Source organism: Nerophis ophidion, linkage group LG06, assembly GCF_033978795.1.
Source record: "Nerophis ophidion isolate RoL-2023_Sa linkage group LG06, RoL_Noph_v1.0, whole genome shotgun sequence".
NCBI lineage: Eukaryota > Metazoa > Chordata > Actinopteri > Syngnathiformes > Syngnathidae > Nerophis > Nerophis ophidion.
The window spans coordinates 33834669-33856664 of NC_084616.1; the positions used below are offsets into that span (position 1 = coordinate 33834669).

Here is a 21996-nt window from a genome sequence, read left to right on the forward strand (position 1 = left end):
ATTAGAGGAATTGTTACAACGTGTAAATGGAATGAAACAAACATGTTTACTTGACCCTCTTCCTGGGAAACTGATCAAGGAGCTCTTTGTATTATTAGGTCCATCAGTGCTAAATATTATAAACTTATCACTTTCTTTGGGCACTGTTCCCCTAGCATTCAAAAAAGCGGTTATTCATCCTCTTCTTAAAAGACCTAACCTCGTTCCTGACCTCATGGTAAACTACCGACCGGTGTCTCACCTTCCCTTTATTTCAAAAATCCTCGAAAAAATTGTTGCGGAGCAGTTAAATGAACACTTAGCGTCTAACAATCTATGTGAAACCTTTCAATCCGGTTTCAGGGCAAATCACTCCACGGAGACAGCCCTCGCAAAAATGACTAATGATCTATTGCTAACGATGGATTCTGATGCGTCATCTATGTTGCTGCTCCTCGATCTTAGCGCTGCCTTCGATACCGTCGATCATAATATTTTATTAGAACGTATCAAAACACGAATTGGTATGTTAGACTTAGCCCTGTCTTGGTTTAACTCTTATCTTACTGATAGGATGCAGTGCGTCTCCCGTAACAATGTGACCTCGGACTACGTTAAGGTAACGTGTGGAGTTCCCCAGGGTTCAGTCCTTGGCCCTGCACTCTTCAGCATCTACATGCTGCCGCTAGGTGACATCATACGCAAATACGGTGTTAGCTTTCACTGTTATGCTGATGACACCCAACTCTACATGCCCCTAAAGCTGACCAACACGCCGGATTGTAGTCAGCTGGAGGCGTGTCTTAATTAAATTAAACAATGGATGTCCGTTAACTTTTTGCAACTCAACGCCAAAAAAACGGAAATGCTGATTATCGGTCCTGCTAGACACCGACCTCTATTTAATAACACAACTCTAACATTTGACAACCAAACAATTAAACAAGGCGACTCAGTAAAGAATCTGGGTATTATCTTTGACCCTACTCTCTCCTTTGAGGCACACATTAAAAGCATTACTAAAACGGCCTTCTTTAATCTCCGTAATATCGCTAAAATTCGCTCCATTCTGTCCACTAAAGACGCTGAGATCATTATCCGTGCGTTTGTTACGTCTCGCCTCGATTACTGTAACCTATTATTTTCGGGTCTCCCTATGTCTAGCATTAAAAGATTAGAAGTTGGTACAAAATGCGGATGCTAGACTTTTGACAAGAACAAGAAAGTTTGATCACATTACGCCTGTACTGGCTCACCTGCACTGGCTTCCTGCGCACTTAAGATGTGACTTTAAGGTTTTACTACTTACGTATAAAATACTACACGGTCTAGCTCCATCCTATCTTGCCGATTGTATTGTACCATATGTCCCGGCAAGAAATCTGCGTTCAAAGGACTCCGGCTTATTAGTGATTCCCAAAGCCCAAAAAAAGTCTGCGGGCTATAGAGCGTTTTCATTTCGGGCTCCAGTACTCTGGAATGCCCTCCCGGTAAAAGTTTGAGATGCCACCTCAGTAGAAGCATTTAAGTCTCACCTTAAAACTCATTTGTATACTCTAGCCTTTAAATAGACTCCCTTTTTAGACCAGTTGATCTGCCGTTTCTTTTCTTTTTCTCCTATGTCCCACTCTCCCTTGTGGAGGGGGTCCGGTCCGATCCGGTGGCCATGTACTGCTTGCCTGTGTATCGGCTGGGGACATCTCTGCGCTGCTGATCCGCCTCCGCTTGGGATGTTTTCCTGCTGGCTCCGCTGTGAACGGGACTCTCGCTGCTGTGTTGGATCCGCTTTGGACTGGACTCTCGCGACTGTGTTGGATCGGTTATGGATTGAACTTTCACAGTAACATGTTAGACCCGCTCGACATCCATTGGTTTCCTCCTCTCCAAGGTTCTCATAGTCATCATTGTCACCGACGTCCCACTGGGTGTGAGTTTTCCTTGCCCTTATGTGGGCCTACCGAGGATGTCGTAGTGGTTTGTGTTGTGGTTTGTGCAGCCCTTTGAGACACTAGTGATTTAAGGCTATATAAGTAAAGTGATTGATTGATATATTATATACATATACAGTATACACATACATATATACATACACATATATACACGTGTGTGTGTGTGTGCGTGCGTGTGCGTGTGCGTGTGTGCGTGCGTGCTGTTTGATATGAGTGTTGTTTTTTTTATTCTTGTCATCGTCAAGAATGACATTCATTTGGTTTTAATGGAAAAAAAAGAGAGTAATATACCAGAATTAAGCGTCTGTTAAACAACAGCAGTCGTAATTGGAGTAAATGGGCCCGAAAGAGTGTGTAAACTTTATGTTTGGATCCTTCTTAACAACATTAAAATTGAAAATACAATGCAATTTTAACAATAGTAACACCCTAGCAAAAACTCATACTGCAAACCTTCAAACTGAAGGATAATATCACATAAGGAACACATTTAATGCCCGTTTTGGGCCCGAGATGAGCATATGGGTTATCATAACATCTTACACTTAATGGCATTTGTCATTGCCAACTGAAGAATACCTTTTCTCCAAATACATCAACATAATGGGGACGGCGTGGCGCAGTGCGCGAGTGGCCGTGCGCAACCAGAGGGTCCCTGGTTCAAATCCCACCTAGTACCAACCTCGTCACGTCCGTTGTGTCCTGAGCAAGACACTTCACCCTTGCTCCTGATGGGTGCTGGTTGGCGCCTTGCATGGCAGCTCCCTCCATCAGTGTGTGAATGTGTGTGTGAATGGGTAAATGTGGAAGTAGTGTCAAAGCGCTTTGAGTACCTTGAAGGTAGAAAAGCGCTATACAAGTACAACCCATTTATCATAATGTGGCCACGTTTGGGCTTTCACTGTATGTTTAGGGAGTGTGTTTGTGCATACTCACATCAATAATCATACGGACAGTGGGGAGAGTGGCAGCCAGGTTTTGTGGGTGGGGGGGTCTAACAGTCACAGGTATAACGCCAGCATAAAGACAACCATAGAAGGCAGCGATGAGGTCAATGCCTGTAGCAGAAGCAGACACAAGGGAAGGCTTGCTCATAAAACCATTCTTCTATTTCTATCTGAGAACTGAAGATGAAGGCTTAGTGGATGTTTATATATCTTTACCTGGGGGATAAAGCAGCACCACATTGTCTCCTGTGTTGAGGCCTCCTCGCTCCATGAGCGTGGCTGTTATTTTCTCTGCTCGTTTGTGTAGCTGAGCACAGGTGGCTGTGCACACTGCCACCCCCTGAAGCAAAAAACAAGAATCAAAATCAACTTCCATTTTCCAAAATGGACCTATCCATTATCCTAGTGACTACTTTTTCTGATGGCTAGGATGCGTGTGTGTGTACCAATACTTGTTTACTCTACCTTTGCATTCAGAAGCACATAAAGAACATGGTCTGGGTCAGTCTGGGCTCTCCACTGCAGTGATTCAGATAAGAACTGGTGCTGTAAAGAATGAAAGTCCATTTAAAAGAAACAACATAGGAGAGGAATACAATTTAAATGTTGTCATCCCTGTCAGTGGTGACAAATATATTTTGTGTCATTTTTTAACAGACACAAGGACATTTACTACAGATATTCTGTAATGGTTGGTTGTGAGTTGGCTCTGACACACGCGATGAACACAAGCCTGTGGCGGTGTCTAGAGAGGGTTGTTATGCCAGATCATGCTGGGACCATCTGCACCTGCTTAAAAGCCATATACAGGTCTTTCAGAGGGTTAAAGTAACTTTAGAGAAATGCTAAAGCAAGAACGAAAAATATATTAACGCAAAGGTACTAAGTGAACATTACAAAGCTAAGTGAAACAAAACAAGAAGAGATTACGCACCGACCAGTGTTGACAATATTCGTAACAATCATAGGAAAGATGGGTACCATCCACCCCTGGTCAGACACACTTGTCAGGAAATGGGAAGTGTGGGTCATGCAGACATGGCTGCTCGGACCACTTGGCAAAGCCATGCTATATTCATACGCGCGCACACACACACACAGGAGCGGACACAGCGAGCAGCAGTGTACACCAAAACAGACCTTCCGACTCCTTAGTTGTTTTATCTTATATTACATTGTTACATAGTTATGGTTGTCTTTTAGTTGCGTTGCATTTTGTGAATATGTAGAAGCTTACTTGGAGTAGATGAAAAAATTGGTGTGTGTGTGTGTGTGTGTGTGTCTAGTTTTATGTCATGGTATGGCAATGCTCTTAAGCTGCTGGCCAGCTAGCTTTGTAAAAAGGTAGCCAATAAAGAGTACACTATGTAAGTTCATTTTAAGCCTATCACTTTACATCCTATTATCTGTGTATGTGTGGGGAGTGTGGACCCCTGCTGGCTAAAGAGCCAGGCCAAGGAGTGATCTCTGGGCTCCGAGCCAAGGTGCTCATTGGGCCTCGAGAAAGTCTGATTGACAGAAGAAGCAGCAGAAGCAGAAGCTGGGCCAGACTAGACTCTTACCATTATCGTGGGCCACATACAGAGCTGTATGTCAACCCAAGTGGAATAAAAGGCAGAATAATACACATTTTAGGGTAAGACACACATTAAAAGATCCCTGACATGTCTTTTTGCTTTAATATTAGCAGCATTTTAGTATAGCTCTTAGATAGATGCGCAATGTACAATGGCCGGCAGTACCTTTCTAATCAGATCCTGGTCCTCCACTACACCCAGTTCTCTACCTGTGGCCTGGGCGATGCGTTTTCCTGCCACGAGGTTGCCCACCAGCATAGAAGCTGGACCAACATCCACTAAACAGATCACATGCATGGTCATTTGAATCAAAAGAACAAACCACAAAACAATGAAAAATTAACGAGTTTCATTTAATTAAATTTTTTATTTTCCTGAAGGAATAAATAAAGTACTATCCATCCATCTTTAATGCTAATAAACTCACCAGGCAACTTCTGCCGTGGTTTGGGCATGTTGGTAACACAAGTGTGCGGACACATGAGAATATTGCAGGGGTGCAGGTTTCCCTCCAGAAAGTTCTGCTTGGTTTCACAGATATGGATGCCTCCGAGTGGGGTCTTTGGGAGGGTGTTTGCTGGAACCAGGGCAAGGCAGTACAGGCCTACCTGGTGGATACTGTCGATGGCCTGCGAGTAAAATATGCATCTTGTCATTTAAGCATGCCAGATAAAAGGGAGACGTTTACATAAAAATAGTGTAATAACTTCAGCAAACATACCTGCAGAACTCGACTCATCCATTGGAAACTGTCCTCTTCACTGGCATCAGGACGCTGCTCTGCTACAATTATGATCCTCTCGTCATAAAACACTGTAACTGAGAACACAGCGATTCTGGACAAACCACAAAAAAAAAAAAAAAAAAAAAAAAGACACTTCAGATATCCCCGACCGAAACATACACCAATAAATATTAAAGTAAATACAGAGGCACACAGCAGTGAATAAAACATAAAACAGGCAGTTGTTCACCTCCCCCTGTAAACTGTTTTGACAGGTTCCACTGCGAGAGCGGTAGCCACCAGGTCGTCAGCGTTATGGCGTCGCCTGCTCACCATCAGCAACCCCTCGATCTTCCCCACAACAAATACTAGGCTGCCCTGCGGAAGACACAGAAGGCCCATCTCAGCACCATGTGATTTATCTACTAAATGTAAACATATTCATGGTTTATTTCTGTATAAATGTGCCTTACTGGTCCGACAAATCCAAGCAGACCAGTACGGCTGAAGGGAACTTCTCCTAATGGCGCTCCAGATTGGTTGACAGGGATCACCTAAAAAATAAAAACACTTGTGGAACGCAACAACAGTTAAAGGCCTACTGAAACCCACTACTACCGACCACGCAGTCTGTTTATATATCAATGATGAAATCTTAACATTGCAAGACATGCCAATAGGGCCGGTTTAGTTTACTAAATTACCATTTTAAATTTTCCGCGGAGTTTCCTGTTGAAATGATGACGCGTGTTTTTGACGTTATTGGTTGGAGGGGACATATTAGCCCAGCACCACTTACGGCTAAAAGTCGTCTCTTTTCATCGCGCAATTACACAGTATTTTGGACATCTGTGTTGCTGAATCTTTTGCAATTTGTTCAATTAATAACGGAGAAGTCAAAGTAGAAAGATGGAGATGGGAAGCTTTTAGCCATAAGCCACACAAACACACGGTGTTTCCTTGTTTAAAATTCCCGGAGGTGAAGCTTTACTATGGATCAGAGCGGTCAAGCGAACATGGATCTCCACTACATGTCAAACAGCAGTTTTCGGTGGGAAAATTGTGGAAATAAGTCGCCTACTACCGGAGATCAGCAGAGCCAGCATCTTCCTGCAGCTGCCGTGACTTCTCTCAGAGACTCTGGCGTCAAAACACCCGTGGCCACACTCCTAAGACTTTAAGGTACTATTTAACTCTCTAAAACACTAGCAACACAATAGGCAGATAAGGGATTTCACAGAATTATCCTAGTAAATGTGTCTAAAAACATCTGAATCGCTCTCACTGCCCTTGCCTTGTTTTTTAAAAATTTTTTTTCCTAGGCCTTCACTCTAAACTTCCTTATTCACAAATTTTTCATCCTCGCTCAAATTAATGGGGAAATTGTCGCTTTCTCGGCCCGAATAGCTCTAGCTGCTGCTGGCTATGATTGTAAACAATGTGAGGATGTGAGGAGCCCTACAACCAGTGACGTGAGGTGCACGTAGTCTGCTACTTCCGGTAAAGGCAAGGCTTTTTTATTACAGACCTAAAGTTGCGAACTTTATCGTCGATGTTCTCTACTAAATCCTTTCAGCAGAAATATGGCAATATCGCAAAATGATCAAGTATGACACACAGAATGGACCTGCAATCCCCGTTTGAATAAGAAAATCTCATTTCAGTAGGCCTTTAAGGATGCAAAGGACAGGCAAATCCACAATCTTTTTCATTTTCATTTTTATAGGTGTAATGACCGGTCTCCCAATTAACCGTGTGTCAAGATGCATTTACTGCCATCAATTAAAAGTTTATAAGCCCTGAAATAAGTGAGTTGATGCTGATCTATATTTACTGTTAATTGTTGGAGAAATTTTTTTTCAGTAGAAGTCATTTAAAGTTGGGGGTTTTGACAGACCTCAAATGTATTTTTGGTGACACCAGGAAGACCGTAGTACATGGTGCCTCCCGCTCGGGAGCTGATCACAATCTCTCCTATCTCATCAGTTTTGCACAGCTGCGGAGACCCGTCTGGTTTCACGATGCACATCAGAGCTGAAAAACACATCAAGGTCAAACACTTTGATATTGTATTATGATGCCGGCAGTGGTTACTGTATATAATGTGTAGCAGCTTCTGTGGCTAACCTCCAGGCATGATATGGCCCACGTCTTGAACAGTTAAGGCTGAATTTTTGTCCTCTGTGTTAACTCTGATCACGCCATGGCTCAGCCCGCCCATGGACAGAATGGCCCTGGCTGGTAGAGGAGCTCCCCGTGCACCAGGCCTGCAGAGAGGGGCAAAGTAAGCGATAGCGTGGGTTGTACCAGACAGGAAGGCAGCCAAAAGGTCACATTGTGCTGTGGTCTGTAACCAGTCCACTGAATCATGGCAGTTAGTTGTGAAAACAGAAGTATGTGTCTTTGTTCCTTTGTCTACTTCCTGCAACTGTAGTCATGATTTACATGAGGTGGTCAACTGAAAAAAAACATCCCTTTTATGACACACTAAATCAGGGGTCACCAATCCAACAAGTCAACATTTGGGATTTCACTGATAGATCATGAAAATATTTGGAGAAAATGCATTATCACATCAGTGCCCTCCTCTCCAAGAAAGTGACCAACAGACAAGCCAACATGCATGCATTTTTGCCCTCGAATAGCTTTGCACCCTTCGCTGCTATCTAGGTACACATTTTGTTACATTTTGCCTGTTTCAGTTCCGACTTCAGTCTGTCAGACAGTTGCGTGACTCCCAAAAGATTATACGCAACTGACTGTTATAACGCATTGGTTAGGTCTTGCTATAATAAAACCCCCTTTTCTTTCTTTAATTACCATTGTCCACTCGTGACAGGAAGGCACCAAAGCTCAATAAAGTTGTGATAGGTCAAATAAAGAGCCTGAGCAAGAGCTCTAAAAGCATTGTGGCAAAGGGGCCATTTGGGCACATTGTGAAAATAAAATTAAACCAAAAAAAAAACTGTGAAAATGGGAAAAGTTTACCAGAGTGCATAATGAAAAGAAGCTGAAATGTTTTTATTAATAACCAAAAACTAAGCTTTGAAATTGTCTACTGGTGTGACTGGACGTACTGTACCTGCGTATGGCCACTGTCAAGGCCTCGGGAGAGGTGGCACAAGGACAGATTACTTCAGGCTTTAGACCATGAGACTGGAACACATTCAGGAAGGCATCACATGACGACACAGACCCTAATAACACAAAAAGATGGAACGTGTAATGAACAACACAAAACAAGCCAAATAAACATTTCCACATTATATAGTAGGCCATTTAAAAACAGGAAGAGAATTACATGGGTTAGCTCCGTCAGCGACTATAAGCATTCGTATGGAGGACAGGTTGGTGTCTCTCTGCTCTTTGTGGGCCATCATTGCCCAGTGAAGGTCTCGGCACTTCACCAAGGCCACACGAGCTGTATGACAAGAGTACAGATTAGAGCATGCCACATTTTACATCCATTATTTCAAAAGCAATATTGAAAACAACTTAGGTTAACTTAAACCTTTGTGAATGTGGACTCTCTGCACCCAGGATATCGGACAGGCTTTCATGACAGCATATGGTACGGTGATGGTGTGGATTCTGTTCATGACACTCTGTGGGGAACAAATAAATATCGTCAACAACACAGTTGGCTGTTAATTAGTCTTTTAACTCTAGAGTTGGTGGCACTAATCTCACCGTTAAAACACCATGCCACAAACCCATATCCTTTTTACAGTCCAGCACATTAACCAAAGTCTCCCCTGGCATGAAAAGCAAGAAAACATTAGGAGACTAGAGAGAGATAAACAAGGATGAAAAAGGATGTGAAGCACTGACCTTCACAGTAATTACAGGCCTGAGTCAGGGCTTGACAGTGAGTCAGCATGGAGATCTTGGAAACAGCGACTCCCATCACTGTTCCCTCCTTACTCGCTTTGTACTTCAATAGACAGAAAAACACAAAAAATATGTTGAGATATGAACCAGGTTGAAGAGATCGACAGTATATTTAACAATAAGTGACGGAACACATTTCAGAAGGAAAACTACCTCAATGTAGGCGGTGTCTGTGTTAGCTGTGGGAATATGAGGCTGCCAGTCTTTGGAGGGTTTAGTCAGGTACTTGGTGTCTGTCACCACCCATTTCATTCGTGGCCATCCTGATGACAATGGAAGTATTTTAGCTGACACATTTAAAAAGTTACCTTGCGAAACAAATTATACCACACTAAAATAAAGTTTAGTTTGCAAAATCAGAGAAAACCAGACCAGCCAATCACACAAAGACCCCAAACATTACACTATAATTTACTGCAATGGGCCCACTTAGAAACTTATGACCACTGCTGAACCAACAGTATTAAGGCCGGCTGACCTTTGAACTGGATAATCTCTCCATTTGGTGTCTTGGGCAGACCTTTAAGACAGACCTCACTGGTCAGTGCGAGGCCGACACCGCAGCTTCCTAATAGGAAGCCGATCTGCTGGCTGCCTGCATCCTACAGGGAGAGGTAAAGAAATGTATGATATGCTGGAATTGATGAGTTCAATTACAAATCATATTTATGCTCAAAAAAAGTCTATAAAATATACCCTGTACATAGTCGTAGCTATTGGTGAATGGGAGCACATATTAATTGCTTTTCTCAAAATAAAATTACAGTCGTCCCTCGCCAAATCGTGCTTCAAATATTGCCACTTCACCACTTTGCAGATTTTTTAAAGTATTTTTTCATTTATGCCTTTTTAAGCATTAAATGGCAATATAAGCTACCAATGTCAATAAAATACTTGTATTGGCCACTAGATGAGACCAAACCAATCAGAGTGCTTTGTTTAGTATTTTGGCCGCTACCTGGCTCATCCTAATGTATTGGATTAAATGAGTGTGAAAGTGATGAAAATGTGTTTTTTCATGTCTACAAGGCTCTCATAAGGTTGAAAATGCATTTAGAAGGCCGTAAACACTTTTTCTATGTTCTAGATATTAAAATATTTGATATTTAATTAATGATTCCTTCTTCACGGAAATTAATTTATCGTCAGTCATATTTGTACTCCACATTGTGGTCCAGAGAAGAGAGAGAGGGAAAAGAGAGAGAGAGGGAAAAGAGAGAGAGAAGGAAAAGAGGAAAGAAAAAAATCCTCATTGTCATCCCATTGGGTTGAGTTTTTTCTTGCCATGATGTCGGATCTGAGCCGAGGATGTCGTTGTGGCTTGTGCAGCCCTTTGAGACACTCGTGATTTAGGGCTATATAAGTAAACGTTGATTGATTGATATTTGGAACCAGTTAACAGAGATAAACAAAGGACGAGTGTTTGAAAGTACAAGTCATACATTGATCTAATGGTTTTCTAGTAAACGATATTGATGTATAACTGAAATACCAAAGATAAATTGCTTAATGTGATTCATGTCCTTACCTGTTTGGACAGCGGTACCTCAATAGGCACTGGAATAACCTCAGCCAGCAAACATCCATAGAACGCTACCCAGAACATTCCGGGATCACTGTTAGGGTAAACCAACGCCACCTAAGATACAAGAGATTATTAATTTCAAGATGGTGTGCATCGAATGTGCACACTTTGAAAAGATTAACATGCTCTTACTCGATCTCCAGGTTGTAGAACAGGTTCTGTCTTTGTGCCCAGTTTATTGAGTAGAGTGTAGGCCAGTTTTAGACTGCGACTCCACAGTTTGCCTGTAACAAGAAAATTTCAATCGAGGGTTTAATTTTTTGCACAGGAGTAGTAAAAAAGATTGAGAGGGTAAATCATTACTCACCATATGTGACAGTGTAGAGGGGTTTGCCTGTGATATCCAGAGCTGTAAGGGCAGGACTTTTGGCTTGGGTGGCACCCCAGCGGGCCAGGGCTGCTTGCAAGGCAGGCGGCCAGTTACTAACAACACCAAGGGGGTCCCCCTTTACCGGGATGATTTGACGCCCCTCGGGCTTTGGGGTGTTGGGGTCTGGCTGGGGAACTGGAGGAAACCAAGGTTAAGATTACTAGTTATAGATGTCATCTGTCATAATGAATTTTTGCTCACTTTCTACTATTTCTTCAGAGTCATCAAGGAAGAATTCACTGAGTGGTGGTCTTTTAGGCCGCTTCAATGTGTTTAGCAGCTGCTGAATTTTAGTGGACACTCTGCTGTTAACAGGCACACCTGGACAAATACAAAGGACATTTACTAATGTAACAAAAACAAAACTCCTTTATGCATACAAATCTAACACAAATATCCAAAGTTACACAGGTTCTTGAAAACAAGCTAACATTCAAGATCAAAATCTGGAGCAGGAAAGATTTGAAAGGAGAATTTGCTACTTGGAAAGACACAAGTTGGAAGAGCTGAAGGCAAGCTGAACATGGAAAGTTCTCTAAGTCGCTAAGTCTTAGTCAACGAAACACACACATAGACGGACAGGCTGGAAAGCAAGCCGACACAGGCCTCTTCAGCATACCCTCCCCATCTCAGGTTTCGATTTAAATTACCTTTTCTCTTTCCTTTTTTAAATGAAAGGCAAGACACGAACGGATTAATGGACCCAGAAGAAAGAACACAAAATATCGGTGATTAGCAGCATTCAAATTATAGCAACATGAGGTTGTTGGTAAAGTTTACAGACGCTTGAATGATTAAAACACACACCAATAGTGTCATCACCACAATATTGTTGAAAAAACGCTGAATGCAGAAGAGAAATTTGTAATTCAACTGCAATGAATAGCAAATAAATGACTAATAATCAAGTTTAATGTGTTTCTATATTTTGAATTAGAGGTGATTATTTGTTTCTGTACAGACAATGATCTTAAACCACCTACCTAACACCGTGTACGAGTGTGTGTATGTGTGTGTGCATACCGTCAGCAGTATCAAGTATGCTACAGCGGCTCTGCCCACGACTCATGCCCCTAACAGCAGGAGGAAGGTCCACCTTCGAACTTCTGTCTTGAGGAGTAGAGGCTGTGACATCTGGAGGGACACTGTTTTCTAATGGGAGATAAACAGACAGAATGTTTATGGCTGAACCATAAACTGAGCATACAATCATGTTTTGTTTATCTCTGTTAATTGGTTTCAGACATGACTGCAATTAATTAATTTCCGCAATGTGGGATTTATTAATTGCAAATCAAACATCTTCATATCTAGAACATAAAAAAATGTGTTATCTTCTAAATAAGTTTTCTAACATTATGAAAGTTCTCTCGACAACGAATAACACCCTTTAGTAACCTTTTGTATTAATTCAACATAGAATGCTGCCTCAGGCTGAGCCAATCGGTGGCTATAATACTGAATAATACTTTTACCACTTTGTTATATCATCTTTCCTTTCAACAACACTCAGTGAACGTTTGGGAACTGAGGAGAACAATTTTTGAAACTTTTCAGGTAGAATTGTTTCCCTATCTTGCCTTAGGTACGGCTTGAGTTGTTCAACAGTCCCGGTTGTCGTATTTTACACTTGATAATGCGCCACACATTTTCAATGGGAGACAGGTCTGGACTACAGGCAGGCCAGTCTAGTACCCGCACTCTTTTACTATGAAGCCAAACTGCTGTAACACATGCAGAATGTGGCTTCGCATTGTCTTGCTGAAATAGAAAAAGACGCTGCTTGGATGGCAACATATGTACCTTTCAGTATTAAATGGTGCCTTCCCAGATGTATAAGTTACCCATGTCTTGAGTACTAATACACCCCCATACCATCACAAATGCTGGCTTTTGAACTTTGCGCCTACAACAGTCCGGATGGTTCTTTTCTTCTTTGGTCCGGAGGACACAACGTCCACAGTATCCAAAAACAATTTGAAATGTGGTATTGTCAGACCACAGAATACTTTTTCACTTTGCATCAGTCCATTTTAGATGAGCTTGCTCCAAAACCTGTATGTACGTTTCAGCATTAATGGTGCCTTCTCAGATGTGTAAGTTACCCATACCTTGGGTAAAAAATACACCCCCATACTATCACAGATGCGGGCTTTTGAACTTTGCGCCTATAAAAGTCCGGATGGTTGTTTTCTTCTTTGGTCCGGAGGACACAACGTCAACAGTTCCTAAAAACTATTTGAAATGTGGACTCGTCAGACCGCAGAACACTTTTTGATGCAGTACCGCCTGAGGGATCAAAGGTCATGGGCATTCAATGTTGGTTCTCCGCGTTGTGCTTACATGCAGTGATTTCTCCAGATTATCTGAACCTTTTGATAATATGACGTACCGTAGATGGTGATACCCCTAAATTCCTTGCAATAGCTTGTTGAGAAAATGTTGTTCTTAAACTGTTCGACAATTTTGCGCACGCATTTGTTCACAAAGTGGTGACCCTCGCCTCATCCTTGTTTGTGAATGACTGAGCATTTCATGGAAGCTGCTTTTATACCCAATAATGGCACCCACCTGTTCCCAACTAGCCTGTTCATCTGTGGGTTGTTCCAAATAAGTGTTTGATGAGCATTCCTCACCATTTTCTGTCCTTTTTGCCACTTCTGCAAGCTTTTTTGAAACATGTTGCAGGCATCAACTTTTCCAAATGAGCTAATATTTGCAAAAAATAACAGTTTACCAGTTTGAACATTACATATCTTGTCTTTGCAGTGTATTCAATTGAATACAGGTTAAAAGAGATTTGCAAATCTTTGTATTCTGTTTTATTTACGATTTACGCAACGTGCCAACTTCACTGGTTTTGAGTTTTGTAGATGCTGTGGGTATTTGCCAATTTTAATGCTTAGAAGTGTTTAATTTCGGACCAAAAAATATAGAATATACTTAAAAAAATAAACAAAGTACTTAATAACAATCTGCAATGTGTTGAAGCCGCTATAATTGACACTCAATGTGGGGAGGGACGACTGTAAATTCAATGAATGAGGTAATCTGTGCTGTTTGTTGGATGTACCTATGCGGGTGTGGGCTAGTACGTCAGCCAATAAGGAAGCAGCAGGCTGGGGCTGAGGCTGGCTTTTGGGCTCTCCATGGGAGAGGGTGGAGGACGCCGATGAGGATGTGGAGGAACTTTGGACGGAACGATTGATCCAGTAATCAGGGCTCTGCAGGCCCTGAGCAAGAGCCGCACTCAGGGCGGCCTTTCTGCGCAATGAGCCCTCATCCTCTGATGCAGAAGATGTGTCTGGTGGAAAGAACGAAAAAATAACTTAAAGTGGGTCTCCTTGATCAATAGTCAAATGAAGACTTAAGTAAGAGATATTCCACACTTTTAGAAAAAATTTTTACCTGGAGGTGTGCAAGCGTCACTTGGAGACTGAACAAAGGCTGAGCGTCTCTTGGTTGGCATGGGCAGTGCCATCTTTTCCTCTTTGTGTTTGGCCAGTGCTGCCTGCACAGCTTCTGTGTGAATGTCTACACAAATAAATATAGAGAACGAGACATGTGAGTGTAAGAAAATGCTAATAAGCTTATGATTTATTATTTATGGTTGGTTGGGTTCTTCATGTACAAAGTGTATGTACCTGATCTGTAGCGCTCATCTCTGGCCCCTCCACTGCGGTGTGCACGGTGGTGTCTGGAGGCTGAAGATGTTGAGGGTCCCGGGGCCTCTGGACTTGGAGTGGGGTCGCCACTGTGGCCCGGGGAAAGCTGCACATCTGGCAAAGTCACATCCACATCTGGAAAGTAAAGTTGTGACTTATCAACATAGTAAAATAAATGTTACAAAAAAACAAACAGAACATAATGCTTTGAATAATGATTTAATAACAGCACAGAGAAATAATTACATGTTGCACCAAGAAAGTCTCAAAATTTAGCACTGCTACATACCCTCTGAAAATTCTATTCAAATTGTTAAATGAGTATGGAACTAGGGTAGTTTTGCTTTAGGTGAGAGCCTGGGTTTCCAAGACAACCGAGATATAAACTACGGATGCCAAAAAGGTATAGCTAGAGCTAGAGATGAATGTACACATGAAATGCGGTGTTTGGTGACTACAAAAAACAGGATTCTTGGGGTATTTTACATCAGATATTTTTTAGACAGTGTTGTTTTTCTACTGGGAGAAGATCAGAAAATAGTAAAGATGTTGTATGTGCAATTTTACTAGTGACCACTAGAGTGTCCCAAAGTGTCAGATATGTCAGTGAAAAAGTTGGACAAAGACATTCACCAAGTGATGTTACAGTACTTGGGTTTCCAAAACAGAGCTAGACAACACATTACATTTGGAAATTGCAATATAACTTATGACTTTTAAGCCTCCTTTAGAAGTGTTTAACAATAGTGAAGTGTGATTAGAATTAAAACAAACATTGCTCTTACTGGGCAAATGGGGGATGTAAGAAGCCAGCAGCTTGGCTCTTTTCTTCTCAAACCCTTTCTGTGTGATGTCACCTAGGAGAGAAGACAGCAACACCACACTGTTACATTTATTACAATTGTAGCACAAACATCAGCCAAGTAAGCACACACACACATACACACATCAAGACAGCACAACACCACTTTTACCTGAACACAATATTATAGCTAATATATTTAGCGGGGTTGAGTCAGTCATGATAATAATAATCCTCTTTACACTAAATCAACTGAACACCACATGCTGGGGAGGGTGAGCGCTCAGAACATGTACTTCTTAGTAAAGAAGATAACACCATTGTTTGCCTTTATATTAGCGCCAGTGAATAAACATGATGAGCGCACCAAAACCTCCTTTAGCCTACGAAACCTAAATACGATTACAGAACTTGCAGATAACTGTGCCTGGCAAAGAACAATGAGAACAATGACCTAAGCAAAAGTTATCATGCATAGTTAAGATGGTGAGCGGAGAAAAAAGAGAGGAAGCCATGTGAACACAAATTCACATGGAACTTTTATCAGTCCCCCCTTTCACTCCCAACTGTATACCCAGGCACGCCTCTTCCTCATGTATCCAGTGAGTCTCTACAAAACCACGGTTTGTCAGACAACAACAGAGAGGGGGGGACAAAGTCCACTAGACAAACACAGACCCCAGAATGGAGAACGTGCTTGAGCACCAATGGTGGGCACACCCCTATCCTATTACCTTACATACATATCACACTCCCCTTGTACATACAAACAATCCCCTGCTGCCTGCAATCACCCTCGCTCTGCCTATTATTCCCCTTGCTCAGTTTCCACTGATAACGCCATGTCAAGTGCAACGAGCTAGAAGAATGCTTAGCATCAATCCTCTGACACCTCCTCAGCAACACTGACTGGTGACAACTAGGGGACCCTGCTCCGACCTACGGTGGTTAAGGAGGGAAGGGTGAAAAATCTAAGATAAAGAAGAGGTGAAAGAAGATATGGGCGATAGTCTTTTTGGGGGGAGGAGGAAGTTGTCAAACACATGGTGAGAGTCACTGCATGAACTGAAAGAAACATTTCCTGCAGTGTGTGTGTGTGTGTATGACACAACAATGGAATGGAGAGGAAAAACAGGGATGTGTGCAAAGTTCAACAGCAAAGACAGAAAGGGGGGCATGTGTGGCTCAAACTGGGCCATGACATAGGCGGGATGTTGCCTGTGTATCAGAGCATTCACACCACGAACGAAGTGTGACTTTCAACACCTGACAATCACTTTTTCCGCTCTGTTTTGTTGATAGCTATGGACGGCTAGTCGCTGTCATACAATTGGGCGTCATATCAGATGCGAACGCTGACATCGCCGTGCATCAAATTACATGATTGCAGGATGCCATGTTGATATGGAAAAAAGCCCAGTTGCTCTTTTACATATCAACATTTCTGTGTGAAAGGTAAAGACAGATGCATGCTGGATCTATTGTTACACCCCTAATGTGGCAATATCGTGAGATCTCTGTTAAAAACAAACTCATGATAGTGAGTAGCAACCTTAAAACATTTAAATTGCCCTTTTTTTGGACTTTTGCCTATCATTCAAATCTCATCCGCCTTAATAAAATCGATCCTAAATTTTTGTTTAGTACGGTAGCATCGCTAACCCAACAAGGGACTCCTTGCAGTAGCTCCACCCACTCAGCAGATGACTTTATGAAATTCTTTAATAAGAAAATTGAACTCATTAGAAAGGAGATTAAAGACAATGCGTCCCAGCTACAACTGGGTTCTATTAACACAGATACGACTGTATATACGACGGATACTGCCTTCCAAAATAGTTTCTCTCGCTTTGATGAAATAACAGAAGAATTGTTAAAACGTGTAAATGGAATAAAACAAACAACATGTTTACTTGGCCCATTTCCTTGGAAACTTATCAAGGAGTTCTTTTTATTATTAGGTCCATCAATGCTGTATATTATAAACTTATCACTTTCTTCTGGCACTGTTCCCGTAGCATTAAAAAAAGTGGTTATTCATCCTCTCCTTAAAAGACCTAACCTCGATCCTGACCCCATGACCTCCTGACCTTTATTTCGAAAATCCTCAAAAAAATCGTTGCAGGGCAGCTAAATGAACACTTAACGTCTAACAATCTATGTGAAACCTTTCAATCCAGTTTTAGGACAAATCACTCTACGGAGACAGCCCTCGCAAAAATGACTAATGATCTATTGCTAACGATGGATTCTGATGCGTCATCTATGTTGCTGCTCCTCGATCTCAGCGCTGCTTTCGATACCATCGATCATTATATTTTATTAGAGCATATCAAAACACGAATTGGTATGTCAGACTTAGCCCTGTCTTGGTTTAACTCCTATCTTACTGACAGGATGCAGTGCGTCTCCCATAACGACGTGACCTCGGACTATGTCAACGTAATGTGTGGAGTTCCCCAGGGTTCGGTCCTTGGCCCTGCACTCTTTAGCATTTACATGCTGCCGCTAGGTGACATCATACACAAATACGCTGTTAGCTTTCACTGTTATGCTGATGACACCCAACTCTACATGCCCCTAAAGCTGACCAACACACCGGATTGTAGTCAGCTGGAGGCGTGTCTTAATGAAATTAAACAATAAATGTCCGCTATCTTTTTGCAATTTAACGCCAAAAAAACGGAAATGCTGATTATCGGTCCTGCTAGACACCGACCTCTATTTAATAATACAACTAAAATTTGACAACCAAACAATTAAACAAGGCGACTCGGTAAAGAATCTTGGTATTATCTTCGACCCAACTCCCTCGTTTGAGTCACACATTAAGAATGTTACTAAAACGGCCTTCTTTCATCTCCGTAATATTGCTAAAATTCGCTCCATTCTGTCCACTAGTGACGCAAAGATCATTATCCATGCGTTTGTTACGTCTCGTCTCAATTACTGTAACGTATTATTTTCGGGTCTCCCCATGTCTAGTATTAAAAGACTACAGTTAGTACAAAATGCAGCTGCTCGACTTTTGACAAGAACAAGAAAGTTTGATCATATTACGCCTATACTGGCTCACCTGCACTGGCATCCTGTGCACTTAAGATGTGACTTTTAGGTTTTACTACTTACATATAAAATACTACACGGTCTAGCTCCAGCCTATCTTGCCGATTGTATTGTACCATATGTCCCAGCAAGAAATCTGCGTTCAAAGGACTCCGGCTTATTAGTGATTCCCAGAGCCCAAAAAAAGTCTGCGGGCTATAGAACGTTTTCCATTTGGGCTCCAGTACTCTGGAATGTCCTCCCGGTAACAGTTCGAGATGCTACCTCAGTAGAAGCCTTTAAGTCTCACCTTAAAACTCATTTGTATACTCTAGCCTTTAAATAGACCCCCTTTTTAGATCAGTTGATCTGCCATTTCTTTTCTTTTTCTTTTTCTCCTTTGACACTACTTCCACATTCGCCCATTCACACACACATTCACACACTAATGGAGGGAGCTGCCATGCAAGGCGCTAACCAGCACCCATCAGGAGCAAGGGTGAAGTGTCTTGCTCAAGGACACAAAAGACGTGACGAGGTTGGTACTAGGTGGGGATTGAACCAGGGACCCTCGGGTTGCGCACGGCCAGTCTTCCACTGCGCCACGCCATCCCCTATTAGTCTCGTCTCACCTTAAAACTCATTTGTATACTCTAGCCTTTAAATAGACTCCCTTTTTAGACCAGCGGATCTGCCGTTTCTTTTCTTTTTCTCCTCTGTCCTTCTCTCCCTTGTGGAGGGGGTCCGGTCCGGTGGCCATGGATGAAGTACTGGCTGTCCAGAGTCGGGACCCAGGATGGACCGCTCGTCCAGAGTCGGGACCCAGGATGGACCGCTCGCCTTTTTTTTTCGGCTGGGGACATCTCTGCGCTGCTGATCCGCCTCTGCTTGGGATGGTTTCCTGTTGGCTCCACTATGGACAGGACTCTCGCTACTGTGTTGGATCCACTTTGGTCTAAACTCTCACTGTTGTGTTGGATCCACTATGGATTGAACTTTCACAGTATCATGTTAGACCTAATCGACATCCATTGCTTTCGGTCCCCTGGGTGGGGGGTTGCCCACATATGCGGTCCTCTACAAGGTTTCTCATAGTCATCATTGTCACTGTCACCGACGTCCCACTGGGGTGAGTTTTCTTGCCCTTATGTGGGCTCTACAGAGGATGTCGTTGTGGTTTGTGTTGGGGTTTGTGCAGCCCTTTGAGACACTGGTGATTTAGGGCTATAGAAATAAACATTGATTGATTGATTCACAGTCAATATGAAAGGCATGACGGATGTATTTTTTAATGCATTCCAACTCCTAAATAAACGTAAATGAAAGTCCACTCATAATAGTCAATAGGAGGTCCTATATTCTGCCCATAGATTCCTCTAAAAAACATCCAAAAAATGCCAACAAATAATCATACATTTACATTTCGTGACTTACACGTTAATTAAGTATAAGTGATATTGTTATTATATGCACTAACGCAGACATACTATTTTTAAAAGCGCCATGATCAGAGGGTGCTAACAACTTGTGCTGCTGTATTGACATCAGCGGCTGGTGGGCGGCTTGCACGCCTCTGATATGGCAAATTTTTATTCTAGATCATAAATAATGCCTCTCACCTTAATGGTGGAAGGATGGAGACATAGCCTAACAAGTTGTTTAACTTCAGCATCCAATTTACACCCAAAAATGGCAACAACAAAAAAAGATGCTTGGTCTGCGCTTGGTTCAATCCACACCTTTCTTCGCAAGTATTACGAGTCATTCTACATCTAAATGGGAAGATATGACCATCCTAACAGTTAGCATTGTAATAACAGCAAACCTTGTACAGTAGGTGATGTTAGATTATGTTTGTTGGCTCTCATGAAGTCTGCAATGTGTAGTAATCAGTGATGTTGTTGAAGGAAAAAGCGGACATAGTGAAGCGTTTTTTTTTTTTTTTAAATGAATATGCCGCCGAATGATTATAATGATCAAAATACGTAAATATGACTTGTTATTATAAATATGTATTTTATTACATTACATAAATACTTACCTTGTGTTCAGAAAACCAGGTGTTTGGATGATTAATAAACGCTTTATAGGCAGAATAGAGAGACTCCCATCAGCTCCATTGCAAGCGGACTTTTGATTACAATTATTTAGTAGTTAGAATTCATTAAAAAAAATATTTATGTGTTCCTGTTTTACATTACGATTGTGAACGATAGGCAAAATTCCCCCCCAAAAGTGTAGTTCCCTTTTAAAACACTCATGATCATTACGCACTGAAGTGTGGTTTTTGGCTGAAAAAAAATAATTTAAAAAGCTCAGGAGGGGCGGGCTGTGTTCAGTGCTCAGTCTGGTCTGAGAATGTGCACACAAGACTATTGTATATGTATTTTTCTTTGTTCTTCCCTCTCTTGGACAAGCCACACACTCTTGTTTATGCAGAGGAGCACATCCAGACATAAAATACATATGCAAGCACAGCAATCTGACAATCGATTGAAGTGAAGTAGAGTGTCATTGTTGTCAGGAGAGACAAAGTTCTGTCAACCCCAGCCCTGGTGAATGGTGACCAAGTATTGCTGGGAGGGAGGGGAGCGTGTACGGGTTAGTCCGTCATTAGCGGACAAACGAGAGCCTGTATTGGACTTGGGCAACACAACAGGGGGGCTGGCATGAATGCCTAAACTCTGTGGACAGTAGTGTGTACAGACACACGAAAGGGGTTCTAAGTTCACAGAGCGACTGAGACAGCTGTTTCCAGAGAGAGGAAAAGCTGGACGTTTGGAGTGCAAGAATGTGGAGCTTGTAGAGGGAACACAACAGTATAGCGAATGTGTGCATGTGTGTAATCTGAGGTTAGAGGACAGGATATGAGTGTTACCCCACCCTGTGTGTGCGTGTCTCTTAGCGAAAGAGGAATGTGCTGATTGGCGAACACAAAACTAAACAGAAAGACAACTGGCCAAAGACTTTGTTGAGGTGCAGTAAGTCAAGTGGTGTATGTGCACAGGTGGTGCAGGTTATGGGGTGCTAATAAATGGAAGATAGATAAACGCTGACTCAGGCCTTCCCTGTCAGATCAGTGTCAGTCTTGCACTACCATTTCTCACTTGGGTTGCACATGATGAAGTTCCATGATGAACTTACACAAGAGCAATCGTGCTGAGCCCACTTCATACCTACCTGTCAAATCAGCGAGTAAACTCATGCAAGTGCTCTGATCTGCGCCAAAGTTATGTACACTTCTTCTCCCCTCATATTCCCCAATTAGAAAAGGTAGGGCGTGGTAATACACAACTGCATACACCCGCATTACAGCTGACTGTAATGTGATCTTTTATCGCTAGTTGTTAAACTCAACCCCCCGTTTCATGTTAGAAATGAATGGGCATAGTCAAAATAATCCAAGAGCCAAAACCCACTCTCACTCCTAACTACATTCATGTGCGTAATAAATATGTGTCA

The 21996-nt window shown here is 42.2% G+C and overlaps 1 protein-coding gene across 1 annotated transcript in view; it reads right to left on the minus strand.

The window, feature by feature from the left end:
- Positions 1 to 21996, minus strand: part of dip2ba (disco-interacting protein 2 homolog Ba) — a 99259-nt gene that overhangs the window by 17497 nt on the left and 59766 nt on the right. Inside the window, exons 2-27 of the mRNA XM_061903483.1 lie at positions 15473 to 15544; positions 14667 to 14822; positions 14431 to 14556; positions 14096 to 14326; positions 12046 to 12174; positions 11224 to 11343; positions 10960 to 11157; positions 10785 to 10876; positions 10596 to 10706; positions 9546 to 9669; positions 9221 to 9330; positions 9008 to 9110; positions 8867 to 8931; positions 8688 to 8781; positions 8478 to 8597; positions 8259 to 8373; positions 7304 to 7443; positions 7074 to 7210; positions 5650 to 5730; positions 5427 to 5554; positions 5174 to 5288; positions 4880 to 5081; positions 4618 to 4730; positions 3341 to 3421; positions 3092 to 3215; positions 2865 to 2986 (exon numbers count right to left, since the gene is read on the minus strand). Of these exons, the coding sequence (XP_061759467.1) occupies positions 2865 to 2986; positions 3092 to 3215; positions 3341 to 3421; positions 4618 to 4730; positions 4880 to 5081; positions 5174 to 5288; positions 5427 to 5554; positions 5650 to 5730; positions 7074 to 7210; positions 7304 to 7443; positions 8259 to 8373; positions 8478 to 8597; positions 8688 to 8781; positions 8867 to 8931; positions 9008 to 9110; positions 9221 to 9330; positions 9546 to 9669; positions 10596 to 10706; positions 10785 to 10876; positions 10960 to 11157; positions 11224 to 11343; positions 12046 to 12174; positions 14096 to 14326; positions 14431 to 14556; positions 14667 to 14822; positions 15473 to 15544 (3209 nt within the window). The remainder of the gene's footprint in view (positions 1 to 2864; positions 2987 to 3091; positions 3216 to 3340; positions 3422 to 4617; positions 4731 to 4879; positions 5082 to 5173; positions 5289 to 5426; positions 5555 to 5649; positions 5731 to 7073; positions 7211 to 7303; positions 7444 to 8258; positions 8374 to 8477; positions 8598 to 8687; positions 8782 to 8866; positions 8932 to 9007; positions 9111 to 9220; positions 9331 to 9545; positions 9670 to 10595; positions 10707 to 10784; positions 10877 to 10959; positions 11158 to 11223; positions 11344 to 12045; positions 12175 to 14095; positions 14327 to 14430; positions 14557 to 14666; positions 14823 to 15472; positions 15545 to 21996) is intronic.